Consider the following 11,825-nt stretch of genomic DNA (forward strand, 5'->3'; position numbering starts at 1 on the left):
ATGATCCGCAGACGGGCGTTTGGTCCACAACCATCCAAGGTATCGGGTTTGTGCTCACCTTAGCCCTGATTGATAGGGCGTGATCTAACGAGGAGGCTAATGACATACCGCGGGACACCCTCGATTCTGCAGACATCCACCACCTCACCCGGATGTTCCACAGGTAGTACTACGACGGTGAGAACATGTAGTGAGGCACGTGCACCGCACCGAGCAAGGTACTAGACTACTTGCTCCTGTTAGATTTGATCCTCCAACGCAACATTTGCGCATCCGGCCACCACTCAGAGAGGCGCAGCATCCACCTACAAGCCCTATACACAACGCACAACAACGTGAAGGTAGACATTCCTCAGGTGATCATGGATGAAATGATCACATTTTATGTGAGGAACGTGAAGCAACCGAAGTTGAGGAGGCCGACGCCGAAGCCTGTGCGCAGTCAGATTGTACGGGAGCCGAAAAGGACCCTTATTCCATACGCACAGCTTATCATGGCCATCCTAAGGTGCCAGAAGATCAATCTAGGAGATCATGATGCACACATTCCCATCGGTAAGGTCACTATAGAGAGGATGTGGCGTTAGAACCTGCAATTGGTAGCCACAACCCAGCGGAAAGTCAACCAATGGGCACCATTCGAGGGAGTACCAGGGTATGAATTTCTTATGCCAGAGTTTTTTCATGACCCCAAGAAGGCCCAGAGTTCTTTCATGACCCCGAGAAGGCACCTGCACAACCACCAGTGCCACCTCCTCACCACGAACCAAAGAAGAAGAGATAGACAACTGCCGAGCCCTCTACTTCAGCGGCAGCACCCTCAGAACCTATTCCTTCAGTGGCAGCACCGCATCCACCAGCATCCCCCTCTATGCCTCGAGGCAAGGGATGATCTAGGCCGCCTACACCATGATTTCAAGACATTCCAATTTGAGATGTGCCACGAGTTGGTGGAGACTAGGGCAACCATCTCTCAAGGATTCGGGGCACTAGTTGAGGCTCTCAGAGTCTGCTTACCAGTTGTTTTAGCGACATTCACATTTCTGGGAACCACAGCTCCTGCCTCAACCCCTAGCCTTTCAATTCCTCCTTCCCTGCCATCTCCCACAGCCACAAAGGAAATCTCATCTTTTGCGCAGTCATTGCCAGCTCAACCTCCTTCACCAGTTATGCACTCTTTTGCACATCCGTCTCCACCTACTCAGGCCATTCCATCAGCGAGTCCGGTTGTCATGATAGAGGTTGAGTCCTCCGATGAGAGTGTGGTAGAGGCCCCTAATGAGGAGATCCCACTTTCAGCTGCTGTTACTGCAGGCGAGGCTCAGTCCCCCGCACGCTCCACTGAGGTACCCTCCGCTCCAGAGCCGGCCACTAAGCCATCAAACACTTCGGCACCTGTCCTGCTAGTTCCATCCATGACGCTCGCTCTTAATCTCCCAGTAGATGTTCCATGGTCTCTGACACCACTTTAGGTGAGGCCACCCCCCTATGTTATGCCTATCCTACGTCGCATTATGGGAGACTTAACTACTCCACTGAGAGTCGTTGATCCCCCGCCACCTGTCCCCACTCCATATGCTCCAGCAACGGCACTTGAGCCGATACCACAGGCCCCCAATGCTCGTGTGCCTCTTTCCACTCCTACTTCACCTGATTCGCTAGCTGTGTCTAGCAATGTTTCAAAGGAGGCTGCTTCGAGCACGCATTCTGATGCGGCCCTTTAGTCTAAGGAGGACACTCCTGATGCGTCCGGTGATTTAAAGGGTGGCAATTCTGACTATGATGCCAGCAGGTCTACTAAGGAGGACTAGGATAAGGTAGATGCTTGGGATCTTTTGTTGCGACCTTTTACATACGTACCGTGCTTAGGCACACTTTCTTCTCTTTTATTTGTCTTTTCCTTTCTTGTGTATCACCATGCTTTTAAATGGTTGTACCTATGCTTGCGATGTTTTTATCTACATTGCACTACCTATGAATTTAATGAAAATACATGGTGCTTTGGGTTTCTACTTGTCTTTTGTGCCTCAATGTATCATTGCGTTTTCCTTTCTATTTCTAGATTTTATATGAATGCACTTACGCAGGTACACTAATTGATTTCATAGCACCGTGCAGTGTTTCCTTTCTCAAGCTTTCCAGGTTCTTTCTTTCCATACTTCAGTAAGGACACTGAAGTTTTAAGTTGAGGGTAGGGGTTAGGAAAGCACTACACGGCACATGTTCAGCACAAAAATGACCCAATTTTATGCCCTTCACATACTTCTATATCACCTATATGTTACATGCTTAGGCTTATCATTTAGATGACTTTGTTATGCTCACTAACGAAGTAGTGAGTTGCTTGTGCGTAGTTTCACATAATATATCCAATGTACTTCTTTTGCAACTCTATGTGGATTGATGACGCACTTTCACATGATTCGAAACACATAGGGCTCCTTGAGAGCACTGACAAAACAACCATGACAACTATGACACCTTGTGAGGTTTTGTTGAGCCTTTCGTTTTTTGTGAGGGTCATTTACATGAACTCCGAGTTCACGGAACTCAACTTTACTTTTTCTGGATATTCTTTACATACTAGTCTCTACATTTGCATTTGCTACCCTAGAGGTGATATCTAGTGGGGAGATAGAAACCTAAGTCTTATAGTCTACTCAAGAAGTGAGACTTGAGTCACCCCTACAGATGGACCTAATTCATAAACTCCTTTTCAAGCTTGGTTTCTTATCGGTAGCATGAAGATGACAAAAGTTGTGATGATTGCCCTAGTTGCCCATAGAAGAAAAATGTATAAATAAATAAATAAAAAAAATTGAGCAAAAGAAAAAAAAAAATGAAAAATACATAAAATACCTGCTCTAAATACAAAAGGGTCAAGCTAAGGACGCAACACACCATCCTTACACGTATGAAGCTTCTTCAGTTGTCCGATGTTTATGATGTATTCATGTCTGGTTTATGAATAAGTCAATCTAGGGTGGTCTTGGTTGAATGTGGCGAGTAGGTAAGAAGGCGCTAGGGTGAAGGACTCGACACCTCATTAATAGGCTGGATCTCATTCTTATGAGACTAGTTCACTCTGCTTTCAGCATTAGTTCTTCAAAATATGTGAGATATTTAATCATGCTTGTCATCCTTACATACGAGAGTGAACCCATCTTCTTGAGTGTTTTTTAGAGTATACCGAAGAGACTGAGTCAACATGACCGTTCAATAGGTGTCCCAAGGGTAACCTGAGTGTGATGAATCATTCACTTTACACATGTCTTGTGACCTTGCCTATTTATACTTGAATTTATATGATGATATTTACTCTAAATTGCAATTGCTAGATTGATTCCCTATGAGTTATACTTTTCTTGATGGCTATACACTGTTGAGACTTGCATGAGTGATTTGCTTCAGAGTTATTTGTATAGTGAAGTTATGTATGACGAAGCCCACTTGTAATTAGGTTACATTCCTGTATGTAAAATGACATGATGGTGTTGCATATCGATCTTATTTGATGATTCACTAAGGTTGGTGTTTGTGGGTATAGCCCTGGAAACCCTCATGAGACTATAACTCGTCCACTAGGGCCACCTAGGGGGTTTAAAGTCTTATTGCATGCAGTAAATGCAACCGTGTTTCCTATGAAAGAGGAGGTAGATAGAATTTTATAGTTTTCTTAACTTTTACTTCGCTCAAGGACTCGCAAAGTATAACTTGGGGGTTGCGATGTGTTCCTAAAATGTATTATTTTAGGCCACCATTTATCTTTGTTTTGTCTTCATTTATCATGTAAATACCCTTTCTTATCATAATTCAGAGTTACGTAATGTTTGTTCATGTTTTAGGAAAACACGGGTTAAAACTAAAGAGTTAACCAATACGAGAAGCCAAGAGAGTATTTGGGAAGCACAAAGCTCAAATCAAATGCTCAATTAAGCCCCTAAAGCCTCAAGTAATCAAAGGAAAGAAGACATGGTTCGACCATGTAGTGCGACCAGCAACACAGGGGGCGACCAAGTCACAAGTTGAAGACTCCAAGGTTCAAACTGAAATAGAAATGCTGTAAGGTTCGACCAAGTGCTCGACCAAGTGACCCTAAGGGGTGACCAAGTCGAGAATCTGAAGATGACTAAGCCAAAGATCCGAGAATCTCAACCAACAGTTCAACCAGGTGACCCTGAGGGGCAACCAGGTCAAGATCCTAAACATTTACTGAAGTTGAGATCCCAAGACTCTCGACTAGCAGCTCAACTAGGAAGACCCAGAGGCGCGACTAGGTCGAGAATGCCTAAAGTTTGAATTCCTGAATTCCCGCAAGACTCAACAAGGGCGCGACCAGGGAAGACATGGGTACGACTTGGTCGACAGACACAAGCGCCAGGGAACTACTTTGCGAGATTTTCTACAAAACATTCCTATTTTGAATTTTAAACCTTGTAAACCCTTTTAGGCATAAAAGATAGCTTCTTCTATGTGCCTAGGGATCCCCTTTGGCTACTTTTGAGTTAGTAACAGACCTACAAAGCCATCGAGTGCCAAGTAGAACAGATTTACCACTTTTGATTTCAAATCCTGTACTGGTTCGTGCATGGAATCGCTAAAAGCCTGTGACAACCTTCATGTTCCTTGTGCTGCCGCTTAGAGTAGAGCGTTCTTGGTTGTATTCCCGATCATTAGTGACAGACTTTCGAGTTGCAATTGAAGCTGATTTTACATGCTTTCTTTATATGTTTTCTTTACTGCTTTCATTTAAATACATGCACTTTCAATACCTGCACTTTAATTTCCATGCAAGTTTACATCTTTGATTGTGTTGAAACCCTAGGGTAAAAGATAGCCTAGCTAGGATTCATTCACTTATACAGACTAGGCTACGGTTCCTATACGGGGTGATCTCGTGATCGTTGTGATAGAGTATACCCTGGTTCCAGATCGTGCTCCGGACGATTGGTGTAACTTCGCTACTCTATGTCATCACATGGTTCACTTAACCGTTAGCCTAGGACGGATAGCTGATTGGACTTAGTTAGCGCGCACGAAAGTCTAGGCTTGATTCATAATGTAAGATCTTCTTTGTAGGTGTAGTGTTAACATAAATTTACATGCTTTAAGTAGTTCTTAGAAAAACCTTTCAAAATCTCACTTTTTTTCCCTTTTACACAAAGTGTAGTAAATTATGCTAGAAGTGGTAAACAACTACACACCAATCCCTGTGGATCGACACCTAACTTACTCACTGTTCTGCTGAACTTGGGTTAGTTAGGTTTATAAATTTTATCTTTGGTAGTTAAAGACCCAAGTCTTGGCGAGCCTACCACTACTCCTAGGAAAACTGCACACTCCATGGTTAGGGGTGAGGTTATATATTTGGATGTCGACACTTTTGAGTGAAATTATGATGTGTGGCAGATATGACATCACAAATCTCCCTAGAATGGTTGGCCTATGTACAGCGATTGGTTTAATCCTCATGAGGCGCTCAAACTAGTAACTGGAAATCCATAGATTCTAGAAATAGCTAAACCAAAGGCCAAGGATTTAACTGTTGAATTTCGTGTACTACATCATATGATCAGTTATAACGTGTTACCAAGACACGATGGACGTGACACGGTGACACACAGAGATATCTTCACCATGTATTGCGTATGGCACAGTCACGAGATTGATCTGCCCTCCATTATTGTGCAAATTATGCAAGACAATCTGAGAAAGAAAAATGGGTGTCTACTGTTTAGACGACTCCTTACATCCATATCCTCCCACCATGATGTACATTTCGCAGGTACTGCGGAGGTAAGTCCAAGATCGGATGATGAATATTCCAAGTTCACCCTCCACCGGATGCACTTTGTCTGGGATCAGCAATCATTGATCTGGCTGAAGCAGGACCAACCAATAAGAGCTCCAATTGACAAGGTAGAAGAAGCAATGGAGGAGGACATCGGAGCAAGACCATCTGAAATCCTTGATGAATATATGGACGAACCTGAGGGTAATGGACCACCGAATGACTCCATTAGGCAACGCCTCGATTCATTGGAACAGGGGATTGATTCTCGTTTCAATTCTCTAGAACAAAGAGTTGATGCATGCCTCAATTCAATGGAGCAGGGGATGACCACTCGTTTTGACAGCATCAAATCTAGTCTAGCTAGGATATTCAATCTTCTTAGGCAAGATGATTAGGACCTCTCTTTTTTATGATGATCAAAGGGGGATAAGTATCTTGGTGGTTTGTTGGTTTGTGTTGATGTGTTGATTTTTGTGGTGGTGATTTGTTAGTTTTTGTTTGATGTATTTGTCTTTCTAGTATATTACGTACAAATCTGTAATGTTGCCCAAACATGTTTTCTTAATGAAATGCTCAGATTTGTCACTTAATCTGTCTTGATAGAAGTTTAGTTCATTTGTTGTTTTGTCCTAACATAACATGAACTTTCTAATTTGAATAAATTGCATAGCTCCAATGAAATATCAAGTTGAATGAATTATTTATGCCTTATATGCATATAGTAAGAGGGAGCAAAATTATATCTTATTCAACCATATGCATAAATTAAGGGGGAGCCTTCAATTATTACCTATAGGAACACCAATGGTTTGCCATCATAAAAAATGGGGAGATTGTTAGCCTTAGTGGCTACATAATCTAAATTAACATATTTTGATGATACAACCCATTAAGTGATTCTAAGTTAAACTAATCTTTGCACATCAAGTGAAAATAGCTACAATATGAAGGAATAGGATCAAACGCAAAGATCAATATTATTTTCTCGTAACCTAATGTCACTATCACCAAGTCTGGGTAAAGGAGGCGGATTGCATTAGTTAGCTGATAGTCAATGTAAAACTTGTTAGATCATTATGATATGAATCCTTACCTATTATTCATTGGAGAGTCTCCTAGGAGTGATGTGTTGCATTTATACCACCTGAGTGTAGCAAAAAGTGGACGAGGGTGGGCTAGGTCGTCATTTGGGTATGATGTCAAATATGTGAGGGTTCCCACATCATTCTGGACGTGGACGGGTAAAAAAATTAGTTTAGGAGACTAGGATTAGATTAACTACTTTGGGACACTTACGGGAAAAAGCATAGAAATGGTGGACAATGGTTAGAAGAAAAATTAATCTAAAATGCCTTAAAAAAACTAAGTGGATGGGGGGAGAAAGTTAGAGAAATTGAAATATCAGGATTTAAACTTTGGTACACTGGAAAAGAAAAATAAAAGAATGGGATGGGAATTATTGTAGGAAAAAAAAAAGATAGCGTGGTAGATGTCAAAAGAGTAGGGGATAGAATTATAAAAATAAAGATGGTCTTAGGTCAAAAGATAATAAATGTCATTAGTGCTTATGTTGCTCAAGTAGATTTAGCAAAAAATCTTACAAGATAATTTTAGGAAGATATAGATAATATTATACAAGGCATATCAAGGATTGAGAAAGTATTCATAGGAGCATATTTGGATGGATATGTTGCAAGGGATAATAAAGGTTATGAGAGGATACATGGAAAATATGGATATGGTGACAAAAATGAGCCTGGAGAGATGATCTTAGACTTTGTCATGTCATATGATTTAATTACAATGAATACTTGCTTTAAGAAGAGAGAAAAACACTTAACAACCTTCAAAAGTGGACAAAATGAAAGTCATAAATTTTTTTCTTAACTAAGTGGGTAGATTGTTTATCGTGTAAGGATTGTAAAGTTATCCTAGGTGAAAGTTTAACCACACAACATAGAGTTTTTGTGGTAGATATATATATTAAAAAATGGAAGAGAAAGGATAAAATAATTTAGTGTTAGAGAACTAGGTAGTGAAATTTAAAGGGAGAAAATAAAATAAAATTTAAAGATAAAATGATCAAAGATGGCGATTGGACTACAAAGGATGGTGTATACACAAACTCTCTTTGGAGTAGGATAGCTAGCTCAATTGAAAAGATAACAAAAGAGATTTTAAGTGAATAAAGAGGAAGATTTTTGAATAGCAAAGAAAGTTGGTGGAACCAAGATGTCAAAAAAGCTGTAAAGACAAAAAGAATTTAGTATTAAGCATGGCAAAAATGTAGAAACATAGAAAATTGTAAAAAATATAAAGTGACAAAAAAAGATGCAAAAAAGGTTGTTAGTGAAGCTAAACATAGATCATTTAATAATTTGCATGCTGGATTGGATACAAAAAAAGGGGAAAAAGACATTTTAAACTTGTTAGAGTTAGAGAAAGAATGAGTGAAGACTTAGGTAATGTAAAATGAATAAAAAGTGAGGATGATATTGTATTTGTTAAGGAAAAAGACATAAAAGAAAGATAGTGAAGTTACTTTAGCATGCTATTTAATGAAAACCAAGTAAAAGGCTTAAACTTAGAATTGACGTATGAGGAAAAGACCAAAAATATGAGATTTTTTTCGCAAGATTAGAGTTGTCAAAGTTAAGTCTGCACTTAAAAAAGAAAAAAAAAATGGATAAGGCATAGGATCGGATAACATCTAGATTGAAGTTTGGAAATGTTTAAGTGATAACAAAATTATATGGTTAACTAATATGTTTAACACAATTATAGAAACAAAGAAAATGTCAGATTAATGGAGGAAAAACACTTTAATATTTTTATGCAAAATAATGGAGATATTCAAAATTGTAATAACTATCATGGAATTAAACTTATGAGTCATACAATGAAATTTTGGGAAAGAGTAGTTGAACAAAGATTTAGACTAAAAATGAAGGTATCAGAAAATCAATTTGGTTTTATGCTAGGGATCTACTACAGAAATTATATTTATTTTAAGAAGATTAATGACAAATTTTAGGAAAAAGAAGAGGACTTGCATATGGTATTAATTGACTTAGAGAAAGCGTATGATAGGGTACCTAGGGAAGTTCTATGGTGGGTTTTAGAAAAAAAAGAAGGTGTTTGTGATAAGTACACCGATGTCGTTAAAGATATGTATGATGTAGTTATGACTAGTGTTAGGGCTCTAGGTGGAGAGATTAGAGAATTTCTAATCACAAGATGTGTACATCAATGATTTTCTTTGAGCTCTTATCTTTTTTCTTTAGTGATGGATGAATTGATTAGGTGTATCCAAAATGAGGTTCCATAGTGTATGTTGTTTGCAGATGATACTGTTTTGATTAATGAAACTAGGGGTGGAGTAAAATCTAAGTTAGAATTATGGAGAGAAGCTTTAAAATCTAGACGCTTTAGGATAAGTAAAATATATATATATATATATATATATATATGAAATGTAATTTCAGTAATAGTAGGAGGAATATTGGAGACAAAGTTAAATTAAATGATAAAGAAATCAATAGCACTAGTAGATTTCGATACCTTGGATCTATTATACAAGCTGAAGGAGAAATTGAAGGCGTAATAGATAGAGTTAAATCAAGTTGGGTAAAATGGAGAAGTGTTTCGAGTGTGCTTTGTGATTGTAGAATACCCTAAAATTAAAAGGGAAGTTTTATAGAACCGCTGTAAGACCAACTATGCTATATGGATCAGAATATTGGGCGACTAAAAAACAACATATCAAAAAAGTAAAAGTTGGAGTGATGAGAAAGCTTAGATGGATGAGTGGTACATCGCTAAAAGATAAATTAAGAAATGAATATATTCGCGATAAGTTAGGCGTAGAACCTGTAGAAGATAAGGGAGGGACGACTTAGATGGTTTGGGCAGCTGTAATGTGGGCCGCATAGTGCACTAGTAAGGAAGAGTGATTTAGTTAATATGAGGAGTAGTAGAAGGGGTAGGGGTAGACCTAAAAAAACTTGTAATGAGATAGCGAGTAAGGATTTAATATAGCCTTGAATTTGTCGAAAGAAATTGTCTATTATCTCATAAATTTGCGGAGGATTCATGTAGCCGACCTCACCTAGTGGCTACTGGGGTATTTTCTAATGCTTAAGTTTGTATCGATATAGCATATAGGAGGTAATATAATCATAATCCTCTATATAAAGTTTGAGAGCATGCCCTAGAGAGTCCTAAAGAATTCCCTTTTCTAAGTGAACACTTTCTATCTACCTTTGTTGATTCGGGGATTATATGTAGACATATCCTTTAAAAGAGACTTAATATGGCCCATTTGCCACAAACATTTACATAAGACAAGATATATTCGGGTGATAATTAAAGAGTATTAGCATATTTAAGGTAATAATTAAATTGATAATTAAGAGTATTATTCATTTTTTTTATCTTATGGAAACAATTCTGATCATATTTCACTATATATAGATAAGCTTCTTTGATGATAGGAAAAGTTAGAGTAGGAGGCCATTGGGTCCCTAGCCTAGTTTGTAATTTCCATGTATAAAATTATTGATGCGAAGCAATTTTCAAATCCGGAACTTCTTACCTGTATATGATTCCTAAACATATTAAAATCTTAAAAATTCGGAACTTCTTACCATGTATATGATCTCTAAACATATTAAAATCTTAAAAGTCCCTAAAGGGTAGAAGATGATACGAAAGGAGGCTTAATAATAATAACAATAATAATAGACAAAATTCAATGTTTACCTTCTGTATCGGCCGGCACGACAGTGTTAGACAGTCCATTTGATTGAACTGAGTTCTCGATCTGCTCAATCTCTCTCTCTATGGTCACAAACCTCTCAAGAACCTCCGGTGTGCTCACAAACCTCACAAATCTTACAGAAGAAACAAGATAATTAAGCAAATTAACAATAACAAAATATGCGAAATCTGGATGACAGTCATCAATGATACAATTGCGCTTTGTGGTACCTCTGCAGAGTGGCTTTGGTGAACCAGGAAGCGCCGGCCGCCGTAGACGGGGGGCGAAGCGTGACAGAATGCCCACCTTTCGAAATTTGATCCTTCGCGGCTTTTAGATGCGAGAGGAAAGGTTCAAGAAGGCCCGAAGCTAGCATTTCGCTGGCGCCGGCGGCGTAGATGACCAGATCACACCTTGAATTGGACGAACCCACAAATAAAAATATTTAAAAAAAATAAAGAAATGCACGCAATTATTCGAACATATAGAGATGGGTCTGTGAGGATATGTAGAGTACCTAGTTCTGGTTGGAGCGAGCTGAAACAGAACATAGTCGAGACGCGTCACTGAATCCATAATCCCAGAGCAAGAAAGAGTCGAAAGACAGAGAGAGTAGAGAGGATTATTGTATAAGCTCACTCATTCTTGGATTCTCCAATGTGGGTGTTCTTGAGAGAACTCTCCCAATTCACCCCTCCATTGGAAATGCCAGAGAGAGAGATGGAGGTGACATGCGAGTGAAGGATCGGAGGGGATTAGATGATACTCGAATGCGGGTCCTACCCACTAGTGCCGACACCTCTCATCGCCCCTGCTCTCCTTTGTACAGAGAAATCGAGAGAGAGAGAGAGAGAGAGAGAGAGAGGCGTGTTTCAGTTCACTTCAGTTCCAAGTTTAGAAAAGAAAGGACGTCCCAGCCAACATTGGGGCAATTCATATGTCCAAGTTAAGCGCAAAACCTGTTTTGCCCCCAGAGTTTGGAAGGCACTGATGAGTCCGTCTATGGGATACTTTTGTCTTCCACAAAACCCAGAGGGTAGTTTAGTAATCAAAACTTGTCATGTGTACTCCCCTTTCAACAGTTTGTCACAGCTTGTGGATCGAGTGAGGCAGTGTACAAAGAATAATTAGAGTGCCAACAGCAAAAGGTGCCTTTCAACTTTCACCATTGAAGAAGAAAAACCAAAAGAAAAAAAATATCTAGCCTTCCCTAGGTCCAAAAGCCTGAAATTTTCCTTCCTGCCAAACACACCCTAAACCTACACCAAGACC

At 39.3% G+C, this 11,825-nt stretch overlaps 1 protein-coding gene across 5 annotated transcripts in view; it reads right to left on the reverse strand.

The window, feature by feature from the left end:
- Window positions 1-11,533, reverse strand: part of LOC131157511 (COP1-interacting protein 7-like) — a 46,649-nt gene extending 35,116 nt beyond the window's left edge. For 2 of the 5 annotated variants that reach the window (XM_058111725.1, XM_058111724.1), the window contains exons 1-3: window positions 11,071-11,456; window positions 10,784-10,966; window positions 10,556-10,686 (exon numbers count right to left, since the gene is read on the reverse strand). In XM_058111725.1, coding sequence (XP_057967708.1) covers window positions 10,556-10,686; window positions 10,784-10,966; window positions 11,071-11,129 — 373 coding nt within the window. In that variant the 5' untranslated portion in view covers window positions 11,130-11,456. Of the gene's footprint in view, window positions 1-10,555; window positions 10,687-10,783; window positions 10,967-11,070 lie in introns of all 5 variants that reach the window. The other 3 variants (XM_058111723.1, XM_058111722.1, XM_058111720.1) reach the window with 3 other exon arrangements.
- Window positions 11,534-11,825: the final 292 nt, after the last annotated feature.

Source organism: Malania oleifera, chromosome 6, assembly GCF_029873635.1.
Source record: "Malania oleifera isolate guangnan ecotype guangnan chromosome 6, ASM2987363v1, whole genome shotgun sequence".
Classification (NCBI taxonomy): domain Eukaryota; kingdom Viridiplantae; phylum Streptophyta; class Magnoliopsida; order Santalales; family Ximeniaceae; genus Malania; species Malania oleifera.